The following is a 12,169-nucleotide window of genomic DNA, read 5'->3' as shown; positions in this document are numbered from 1 at the left end:
CTAGCTATGGCAAGTATCAATATCGTATCCCACGGGAACTGAGAAACTACTCCTACTACGCTATTTCTATTATCTAACCGATCAAAAGGGGTGAAGATTATTAACTAAAAATGATTAAGAATGCAATTGAAAGCTAAATTTTAACAAAGAGAATGAAAGTTGAAAAAGGATAATAAGATGAGTTAATCCAATTGGGGATCACTTTAGTTAGCCGGCTTATAAATAATAAATTATGAATTGATTGATTAAGAATTACGATCTGTAGATAATTTCTTAAACGAATTGGCCTCTCTCTCGAGTTAACCAATTTCTAATCCTAAAGATCTAAAGTCAGAATCTCTTCCTAACAATTGATTTTAGAATAGCATTAATCTCTAAATTACCACTAATAAGAATGTCTAGTTCTTATTCCAGTAAGTTACTACACTCATCTCTAAGGCAAATCACTTAATCATACAAGCAGTTGTCCAAACTCTATTGAATTTCTCAATTACAAAGGAGTTTTCAGATTGATTCAACAATGAAGAAGAAACAATAGATTTTATTATACTTGAATGAAAACTACAATCTTAAATCGATAATCCAATCAATTAACCACAAAACAAGCCTAGCATGGCTAAAGATCACCCCCAAATAGGTTTAATAGAATTAGTTACACATGTTCATGATTAAACTAATACAAGAATTGAATATAACGTAGACAAGAAATGAAAAGAATATGAACACCCTTTTGTAAAATTGTGAGATGCTATCCCCTCTTGAATAACTCTATATCCAAACTCTACAGCTCAAGATCTCTTTCTTCTTTCCTTTGAATCTTTGATCTAATCCTCAAGAGTAGCTATCTTGATGATGTTGAAGTGGAATTCATTTTCGTTTTCCTCTTCTTGATCTTTTAGATGTTAGGTCTCAAGGTCTATCTTGAATATGCCAAATTCTATTTCTATGTCTTTCTCTGTGTACCGCTCTCTTTATTTTTCTTTTCTTTTAACTTAGATTTTAGGATCCAACACGGCCTGGATTTTGGCCGTGTTGGTCAGCACGGCCTGGATCCATGCCTTGTTGATCTAAACGTGTATATTTGGCCTTCTTCAACACAGCTTGAATTTAGGCCGTGCTCCTCAGCACAGACATGCTCCTAGACCATGTCACTCTCGGGAACCGTGTTGCAAATCACTTCTTTTCGCCATAGGTAAGGCATTTCAGCACGCCCTCTGACCTTGGCCATGCTCGTCAGCACGAGCGTGTTGGCAAGGCGTGTTGAATAGTCTAACGCGCCCGATTCATCTGTTTTTTTCTAATTCTAGTTCGATTTCTCTCTAACTTTGATGATGTGCCTAGAAAAACACCTGAGACACAAAGGAAACTAAAACATGGTGATTCTAATACAAAAACACATAAATTGCTCTAAAAATAACTCAAAATCAAGCATGCAAACATGTGTAATATCAAGGATATCACCTTCAGTCTCTATATAAATAACTGTGATATAATATGTCAAGTACATACATTATTCTACAATTATTATATATGTTACAATTTAAAATCATTACTGACTTAGCAATCAGATGAGTGGCCGGACAATCCGTCCGATGTTTTTTAACTATTATTTCAGGTACATCAGAGCTCGGATCAGATTTGAACACCTTGTTGATAGCTTACCTTTATCGACATAGTTATCAATAACAAAATGAAGAACTTCAATTTAATGAGAAGCCACTAAATTAATCCAAGAGTATGATGAGGAACCTGAAGCTTTAAAGATTCAACAAATTCAATCCAAACATCAATTACAAACTGGTCTGAAGAGCTTGAATAAAAAGAGACAAGAACCTTGAAAGGGTGGAAAAATATTTGGAACAATACTGTGATATTCTCACAATGAAAGAGGTCGAGTTGGATTCAATGAAAAGAATAAAGTGTGAATTTCAGCAAAGAGCTAAGTATCTTGATTTACTCATAAGATCATTGGAAGAGCCCTTGGACAAGCTTGGAATGAAAGAGAGGTAGTTGGAAAATTTGAAGTAAAAGAAAGACAACTGATTCAATGCAAAAATTAATTAGTGATTTTCATTTACAAACAATGATGGCACAACTTGAGAATTTGATGGCTAACAACACTATAAAATTTTTGACTGAGGGTTTGCAATCATGTATTACAGTTAACGGAAGCAATTTGCAGTTGTTCTTGAATGAGTATTTGAAAAAGCATGACTTGATTCACTATGAAGTCTTCACTGCTATACAAAAGTCACTAAATCCAAGAAAGTTGGCACTAGAAAATTAACAAGTTAAACAATTATGAATCTAGCTTTCTATTTGATTAAACAATTATTCTATTTTAAACCCATCAAGCACTGTTACAATTATTCTATTTTATCATATATTTCACGTAACGTAATTAAAAAAGAAAAGAGAGAGAAAGAGAAAGAGAGGTGATAAAAACTATTCCTGTACTTAAGCATTAAAAAACAATATGTTAATTAGTGCCACCTTGAACTCAAGTTGTTCTCCAAGAACTCCTCCTTAAAAAAAATCACCTTGGGCTCTTCAAATAGAAGACATTGGATATTTCCTTGTAATCATTACCACCATCGGCGTCCATGGTTACAATCCGCAAAAGAAATTTGCCTCTCCTAAGACTGACGCTCACCTTTGTAACACTGCGATCTTTGTGTCCCTCATAAAGAAAATGGATCATTTTCTTTATTATTGTAATGGTAGGTTTACAAATAATAAATTGTACTGTATAAAATGAGGAGGAAGAAGGGATTGAGTGACATGACTATATGGTGGGTCTCGCTCTTTTAGAAGTCAAAAAGGGAAATTACCACATCACCGTAAATTAACAAATATTTATTTTTTCATTTAATGAGGAGTCTGAATTAACACTTTATTAAATGTTAAGAACTTAATTGCATTAGTTTTAAAGCTAATTCGTTTCTCGTATCAAACATTAGGAGCCAAAATGTATTTTTTTCCTATATAAAACAATCATGTTATCATAATTTGTGATGTTCAATTAATCTTCAATTGCATTTCAAATGATTATTTTCTAAAGTTAGAAAAATTCAATGATATATGGTGATAGAGAATTTCCAATAGGACTAAAAATTGGGCAGATTTCTAAAATTCTATTTGAGAGGCCGCAAGGATTGCTCCCTAGCATAATAGAGTTAAACCCAAGGGAGCATTGCAAGGCTTTCACCTTGTAATCAGATAAACAATTATCTAGCTCTCTACCATTAGCTGATGATGATGATGTTTCCATGCAGGATAAGCCAGCTAGGAAGGAGCCAAAGCCTGAGACGATGGAAGAAGAGAAGGTGGAAGACAGTTAGAAGAGCCTTATGAGAGAGTACCAACCACTAGTCCCCTACCTTGCTCGACTTAAGTAGGAGAAGGTTGATAAGCGGTTTGGTAAGTTTCTTGACTTATTTAAACAACTGCGTATTAACTTACCTTTTGTTGAAGCTATTTCGCAGATGCCGAAGTATGCCAAGTTCTTAAAGGAAATCTTGAGTAACAAAAGGAAGCTGGAGGATTTGGGACTAGTGACTCTAAACGAGGAGTGTTCAGCTATTCTTCAGAACAAGCTGCCACTCAAAAGGAGAGATCCAGGGAGTTTTACTGTTCCTTGCATAATTGGCGATTTATCTATTAGTGGTGCATTAGCTGATTTAGGAGCTAGTATAAATTTAATGCCCACTAGTCTATTTGATAAGTTAGGTTTGAGCGAACCTAAGCCCACTAGGATGAGCATTCAGTTAGCTGATAGGACTGTTAAGATTCCTAGGGGTATTATTGAAGATGTGCTTGTTAAGGTAGATAAGTTTATTTTTCCTATAGATTTTGTAGTTATAGACATGGAAGGTGAGAGTACTGTGCCTTTGATCCTAAGTAGACCCTTTCTTGCAACATCTAGGGCTATAATAGATGTTTGTGGTGGAAAACTTCAACTTAGGGTAGATGATGAGACCATTACCTTCAACCTAGCTACTATTATGAGACACTTTTTAGACCATGATGATGCTGTGTTTTCTATTAATATTCTAGATGATTTTATTGAGTCTCTTTTACAAGAAATATTGCTTGATGATCCTTTGCAGGTAGCTTTGTAAGGAGAGGAGGAGGAGCTGTCCAATGAGCAAGTGTTGGAGCAGCTTGCTAGTTTGTTGGCTACTGAGCCTAGCTGTTCTACTGATCCTTTTCTTTCTCTTGACAGGTCAGAAGTGCAAAAAAAGTAAAGTCTTCTTTCGAGGACCCCCTGGTCTTAGAATTGAAGGAGTTAGATAAGCACTTGAGCTATAGATTCATGGATGAGGAAGAAAAATTGCCAGTGATTATTGCAGCATATTTGACACTTGAGGAGCGAGCAAAAACTCTAGATGCACTCAAACGGTATAAGAAGGCCTTTGCCTACAAGATTGTTGATATTCCCGGGATCAACCCTAGTCTCTGTTCTCATAAGATTCTTAAAGAGGATAGCTATAAACCAATAGTTCAGCCACAGAGGCGGCTTAACCCGAACATGAAGGAAGTAGTGAAAAAGGAGGTAATTAAGCTCCTTGATGCAGGATTGATTTATCCTATTTTTGACAGTTCTTGGGTGAGCTCTGTGCAGGTTGTGCTGAAGAAAGGAGGCATGACAGTAATTCGCAATGAGCAGGATGAGCTGATACCTACACGGACAGTTACGGGATTCCGAGTTTGCATCAATTACAGAAGGCTTAATAATGCAACTCAGAAGGATCACTTCCCTCTTCCTTTCATTGATCAGATGTTAGAAAGATTGGTAGGACATATGTTTTACTGTTTCCTTGATAGTTTTCAGGGTATTTCCATATCCCAATTGCACCTGAAGACCAAGAGAAGACGACTTTCACCTACCCCTACGAGATATTTGCTTATAGACGGATGCCCTTTGGTCTATTCAATGCGCCGGCTACGTTTTAGCGGTGTATGATGGCCATTTTTGATGATATGATTGAGGAGTCGATGGAGGTATTTATGGATGACTTCTCTATTTTTGGTAATTCATTTTCTTACTGTTTGGCAAATTTAGAACACATGTTAGCTAGGTGCATTTAGGCTAACTTGATGCTAAATTGGGAAAAGTGTCATTTTATAGTGAGAGAGGGAATTGTTCTAGGGCATAAGATTTCACTTGCAGGGATGGAAGTCGATAGAGCTAAAATAGAAACAATATCTAAGCTACCACCCCCTAGTTGGGTTCTACAGAAGATTTATTAGGAATTTCTTTGAAATTGCTAGGCCTCTTACTCAATTACTAGTTAAGATGCACCTTTCATTTTTGATGATGCATATTTATCTTCTTTTAAGTTATTAAAGAAACTTAACCCACGTTGACCCCCTATCATGGCTTGATTGCCTGAACTAATGTGCAATGCTAGTGACTATGCAGTTGGAGCTGTGCTTGGACATAGGTTTGATAAAAAGTTCCAACCCATTTACTATGCTAGCAAGACTTTGATAAGAGCCCAGGAACATTACACTACTACAGAGAAGGAGTTGTTGGCTGTTGTTTATGCCTTTGATAAATTCAGATTATACCTCATCTTATCAAAAACCATCGTCTTCACTGACCATTCAGCTTTAAGGTATTTGTTTAATAAGCATGATGCTAAGCCAAGATTGATTAAATGGATTTTATTATTGGAGGAGTTTGACATTGAGATTAGAGATAAGAAGGGCGCAGAAAATTTGGTAGCGGATCACCTATCCAGACTGGAGAATCCGAGCTTGGAAGCACTTGATGAGAGCACGATAAATGATCAATTTCCAGAGGAGCACTTGTATTCATTGAAGGTATACTCTGATTCTCCTTGGTTTTCTGATTATGCTAATTACCTTGTGGCTAGGGTCTTACCAAAGGGTATGACTTATCAGCAAAAGAAGAAATTCTTTGCTGATTTGAAATACTACATTTGGGAAGATCCCTTCCTATATCTAGTATGTGCAGACCAGGTCATTCGCCAATGTGTTTATGGCGAAGAGAGTCTCCATAATTTGAGGCACTATCATGAAGGACCTGTAGGAGGCCATCAAGCGGTGAACCATACTACTAGGAAGGTGTTAGATGCAGGCTTTTATTGGCCAACTATCTTCCAGGATGCTAGGACATTTGTTCAGGTTTGCGATGCTTATCAGTGCTCAGGTAATATCTCTACCCGTGATGAAATACCCCAAACTAGTATGCAGACTGTTAAGATATTCGATGTTTAGGGTATTGACTTCATGGGACCCTTCCCTTCTTCAAATGGTAATAAGTATATCCTCATGGCTGTTGAGTATTTCTCCAAATGGCCTGAGGCACAGGCCTTACCTACTGATGATGCCAGAGTTGTTTGCAGGTTCCTTAAGAGGTTATTTGCTAGGTTCGGCACACCTAGAGCACTAATTAGTGACAGGGGAACATATTTCTACAACACTTAATTGGAGAAGGCACTCTGGCGCTATGGTGTAGCGCATCAGTTCTCTACTCCTTATCACCCACAGACCAGTGGGCAAATTGAGGTTACTAATAAGGGTTCAAAACGCATCTTAGAGAGAACTATGGGTGTGAGTCGAAAGGATTGGGCTTCGAAACTGGATGATGCATTATGGGCATTTAGAACTGTATATAGGACCTCCATAGGTTTTACACCCTATAGGCTTGTGTATGGGAAGTCTTGTCATTTACCTGTCAAATTAGAACATAGGGCTCTTTGGTCCCTTAAAACTTGCAATTTTGATGTTGATTCTGCAGGTAAGGAAAGACAGTGGCAACTGGGTGAATTGGAGGAATGGCGTCAACAGGCATATGAAAACTCCTCAATTTACAAGGCTAAGATAAAGAAGTGGCATGATCAGAGGCTCAAAGGTCCCAAGGAGTTTCAGATTGGAGATAGAGTATTGCTATATAACTCACGTCTACGGTTGTTTCCAAGGAAGCCTAGGAGTCGATGGTCGGGGCCATTCATGGTTAAGCAAGTTTTCCCATGTGGCACAGTCGAGCTCTATCATCCCGAGAAGGGTGATTTTAAGGTCAATGGACATAGGCTTAAGGTGTATCACAAAAACTCGTTAAAGATTGAGCAGCGGGTTAACATGATTTTGTACCTGCAATGATGATCCATGTCGAGTCTAGCTAAATGACTCAAGAACCAAAAAGAAGTGCCCTTGGGAGGCATTCCCATTTTATTTTTATGTTTTTCGGTTTACTTTTATGATTATCAATCATTTGCATGCTTGATGATCTTTAGAACACTTACTTTTTATATTAAACATAGTTGTATGAATTTAGGGTTTGAGTAATTTAAGTCAGATTTTTGGTAATTGGTGAAGACGAACTTCCCTGTTTGATTTATCTTACTTGATTTATAGCTTAAATGTGTGCGTATATGTGTTAAATGCAGGTAGGGAGTTTGGCGACTCGAGATGGCAAAGGAAAGCTCGGACTTCACCCGCCCACTACGGTTTTTATGGGCATCACGGGCTGCAACACCAGGCTGTGCTGATCAGCACGGCTGGAGTCATGCCCATGAGAATATGCACATATAGAGTTTGGGAAAACGGTCATCCACCACGGCTTTTGAGCCACCACAAGTTGCAACACCAGGCCGTGCCTGTCACTACGCCCTTGCCCCAGCCCGTGATGGAGATGCACGTAAAGCACAAGGTAAATTCAGCCGTCCACCACGGCTTCCGAAGGCACCACGGGCAGTAACACCAGGCCGTGCTAACCAGCACGGCCATGCCCTCACCCGTGACGGATTGGCACATGAATGAGGCTTCAGGGTTCAGCACGGGCTGAGTCCTGGCCTTACTGACCAGCACGGCCTTGCCCTCTCCCGTGCTGACCCCCGTGACTATAAAAGCAGGCCTTTTCAAAAAATTTCCTACCTTTTCCTCTCTAAGCTCTAAGGTGTTGTTTCTTCTTTGTCTTTGATTTTTCTTACCTGTCACGGCAACTTCAAGTAAGTCACTTCGCCTTTTGCTTTTATTTGATTAAATTTGATTTTTCTTTTATGTATTTTTTTATTTAGGACATTTTGATATGCTTTAGTAGTTTGCTTTGTTACACTGCTTAAATTTGACTTCAATTAGATTTAGTTAAAACTAGTTGCTATGTTTATGTGATTTTGAATAATGGAATGATAAGTGTGGGGTTTGGCAGCAGTAAAGTTTATTTATGGCATTTTATTATGAACAATTGATAGCATAAATATTCTTTATTTGGTGCGCGATAAAGTAGGCTGGAATGTAATTGTGAATTAGTTTTCTACAGGAGATTGAGGCTTTAGTCTTAGTGTTAAGTCTAAAGTTTTCTGTTAGTCAAATTATAGCCGTTATGCTGTTTAATTTTTGGTATAATTTATGTTAACTTGATTTCTTATTCGAATACTAATGATTCATTGCATTAGGCAATATGAGGGACCGCGATCAATCACATCGAAGCAACAGCCGCTGCCAGCGTGGCGAAGGAACATCTTCCTCCACTTCACCTTCATTAGCACCGGCGCCTCCACCACAACAGCAACTAGTCCAAGTGTGAAGAGCACTAGCTGCAAATCCACCCACACCTGGTCGTTATCCCTTATGGACATTTCCGAATGCAGATAACGAGAGCCTCTTCCAAGTCATGAGATGGAAGCAAGTAATGGTTGGACGTTGCATCGACTTTGTATCCTTGGAAAGAGTGGGATTGGCTCAAGATGTGCGTGCCCTGTTCGAAACTCTGCCATACGCACGATTCTTCGACATCATTGAGCCAACCTACCACGAGCTTACAATTGAATTCCTCAGCACCTTCTTTTTGCAGCAACAGATCATAAACTGGAATCAGCCTGATGCAGTTTACTTTAGACTTGGGGGAAAGGAGTTCTCAATGTTAGTTCCACAATTCGGCATGCATTTGGGATTATGGACTGAGCAGGAGACCTCGGGGAAGAGTATTAGGGATGCATCTACGTCAACCCAATCTCGTACAACACCATATGGGATTCATTGGTACTCAGGCCGAAATCATACTACCCCAGCAGGTCTAAGGCATCTAGCCTTCCGAATCATCTCCGCTATCTCCATACTTTATTAGCTTACACGATTACAAGAAGGGGAGACGGTTTTATCGCAGTCACACAGACCGATGTCTTCATCCTCTAGGCTATGCAACATCCTAAGAACCTTGACTTAGGATATCTATTGGCTCGTCAAGTCCATTCATTTATAGTACACGCCCAGAAGAAGATGCACTGCTGTTTTGGGCCGTATGTGACTAGGTTAGCCAAGAGACTGGATGTATTGGACGACTGTCTATTAGAGCTTTCATAGATTGGTGATATGATACCACTAGGGATCAGACAGATAATCAACATGCAGATGATTATGGCTACTCGACACCCACATGGCATAGAGTACAGGCTCGTCAGCGCAATAGTAAGGGAGGCTAGAGAGGCAGTAGCTAGAGGAGCCCAAGACCCGACGACTGAGATTCCAAATGTTAGGATTCCTAACCCAGCCAAAGTGTTTATGCCTACATCCGGAGCCTCCTCTTCTTATTCTGCAAGGACATCGAGTGCTCAGATTAGTGCTTTGGCTGACCGACTAGATCGAGTCTGCGATTTACAGCAGCAGCATTATACTAAGTTTGTGCAGCAGAGAAAGGAGTTTGGGCAGTCTTAAGAGGAGACTAGGGCATAGTTTCAGGGTTTAAACGATATGCTCCAGTAGCTTATGCATGGGCTGGAGAGGCAGGCCACCCAGACAGACCTAATGGCGGAGCATATTCAAAAGATGGCGGAGACCAAAGCATAAAATCAGCGGTTCATGGATGATATGGAGTTCGATTTAGCAAGATGCTTCACGGACCCTGTGCCACCACCACCACCCCCTCCTTCAGCGCCTTCCCCTACTTCTCACCCTCTAGTAGATCTGGCCAGTGAGGATGCGCCTTCGGCAGACTACCAGCAGTGAAACAAAAATTTATGCTATTTTTCTTTTCCTTTTCCTTTTTATTTTCCTTCTTTATTTTTATTTTACTTTATTTTCTTTCTTTTTGCATTTTCAATTTTATGTTATTTTCTATCATTTTCCTTTCATGTTATGTTATTTTAGTAGAACACGTTGTTTTGCCGTCTTGATATGTACATGTAATATGATCTTCATTTTTATGATGTGCTAGTTATGTGCTATACCCAGTTTTAATTTATCTAACATTATGGACAGTGTTATACTCAAGTGTGGGGTAGGTACCTGTGGCTATATCCCTTAATTGTTTAAGGTAATGATAATGGACTATTCTTAGGATGTTAGGACCTAGGTTTTTCATGACATTTAAGTTTAGTTTATTCTTTCGTAATTAATGACTTAATTCACACACTAGTACTTGATTGTCCCTCTCTATCTTTTGTTCTTGAAAGCAATTTCACTGTATTCAATATGTCAATTTGGCCGGGTTAAACCGGTGTTACTTGAGTTCCTTGCAAATTTACAACCTTTGACTGTGAACTTTGATTATGCCAATCTCGTATTCAATTTATGTGATGATTCAATTGATAAGTCTGGGAACCATTTGCAAATTTTAGCCACTTCAAACGTGAGTTTTTGAACCAAAATTGAGCATCCATTGCACATTATGCTCATGAATTTTCTTGTTTGAGTGTGCGCTGTACTTACTTTCGTTTCTAGAACTTGCTTCGTAATGTTTGTTGAGGTTACATGAATTTTTGAATACCATTAAATGATTTGGGCAACTTAGGATTTCGCCATATTACCCTCTGTTTCCATTAGTCAGCTAGTTTGAGCCTTAACCTTTTCTTCATAATTTACACCTAATCACTACAAATACACCATTCTATACATCTATCTTTCCTTTCACCCTGTATATTGAGAAATTACGTGTTATGTTTCTTCATTTATGGAATCATAGTGCCTAACGTTGTTTTGAATTCACTTAGTCTTTTTAGTCATTCTTTGATGCCCCCTTCAATCCAAATTGGATAACTATTCTTATTATTTATGTCACTAATCATGCAGCCCCTATTTAAGTTGTTGTAATATATATACATAGTATATATCAAAAAAAAAAGAAGAAAGAAAAAAAATTTCTGACTTACTTCATTAACTCTTAGCTCTTCTGAATTTAATTCCTGTGAGCATCCTTTACTTCAAATAAGGCTTAGTGAGTATTATTGTTGTTTTGGCACTCAGCTCCTGAAGCATTCATTCTAAATAATTACATGATTTTTTAGTATACTTTATACTTCTATCTAAATATTCTTACCTTCACCTTAGCCACATTTCAACCCTTGTAAAGACCCTTTGATTTTGGTATTCAATTATTCGCGGTAGCGAAGATGAGATTGATGAGCAAGCTTATAGTAAACAGGTTGTGTGCAGCTACGTTGAGGGAACTTTCTTATTTACCTTTAAACACTGTGAGTGATTTGAGAGATTCTTGTGAGGCAATGGTTTTTAGTCTTTAATGCTGAATTGTTATATAAGTTGTGCTTCGAGATGGTATTATTATAGTTTTTCCATAAAGGTGTATAACTTGTTAGTTACTTGAGTTTCATTCTTTATATGTTGAATAAAGTTGAGTTGTGAACTTTAGCATGGATTTTGAGGGGTGATTGTTGTTTGTGCATGTATTGAGTTATTGATTGCTTGAGGACACGCAAAAGCTTAAGTGTGGGGTGATTTGATATGCATCATTTTATACATATCTATATGCCCAATTGTTTACATTTTTATGCATAGTTATCTTGTTTTATGCCAGAATTACCTTTGTTTTGGTTCTTTTCACATTTCAGGTCATTACCAAGGGACATTATCAACAATCGAGGGAAATATGCGTAATTACAGACCAGAATCCATCAAATTGAGCAAAGACTAGCATTCCAAGGTTGAGCATGGCCTGGACTCCGGCTGTGCTGAACCATCAAATAGTTGCCCTTCAATAGTGCCATTTTGGCATGATTTCCGAAGCCACCATGGCCCGTGGTGGCTCAACACCAGCTATGGCACGGCTAGGAAGAAGTCGCGAGTTGTGGAACGCTAGGGTCCAGCACGGCCTGGACTCCGCCCGTGCTGATCAGCATGGGCTTGACCACGGCCGTGCTGAAAGATTTATATAAGCAAAAACGATTTGCTAAATTAGGGTTCGATT

The 12,169-nt window shown here is 38.5% G+C and overlaps 1 protein-coding gene across 1 annotated transcript; it reads left to right on the top strand.

Moving 5' to 3' along the window:
• The first annotated feature begins 2,086 nt into the window (after positions 1-2,086).
• Positions 2,087-4,966, top strand: LOC125369274. The gene is made up of 5 exons (XM_048371287.1): positions 2,087-2,272; positions 3,276-3,326; positions 3,495-4,109; positions 4,226-4,555; positions 4,625-4,966. The coding sequence occupies exons 1-5, from the start codon at positions 2,087-2,089 to the stop codon at positions 4,964-4,966; spliced, it is 1,524 nt and encodes a 507-aa protein (XP_048227244.1).
• The last annotated feature ends 7,203 nt before the right edge of the window (positions 4,967-12,169 follow it).

This window comes from Ricinus communis, chromosome 2 (genome assembly GCF_019578655.1).
Source record: "Ricinus communis isolate WT05 ecotype wild-type chromosome 2, ASM1957865v1, whole genome shotgun sequence".
Classification (NCBI taxonomy): Eukaryota; Viridiplantae; Streptophyta; class Magnoliopsida; order Malpighiales; family Euphorbiaceae; genus Ricinus; species Ricinus communis.
The sequence above is the reverse complement of the archived record's forward strand: the minus strand, read 5'-3'. Positions and strand labels throughout refer to the sequence as shown.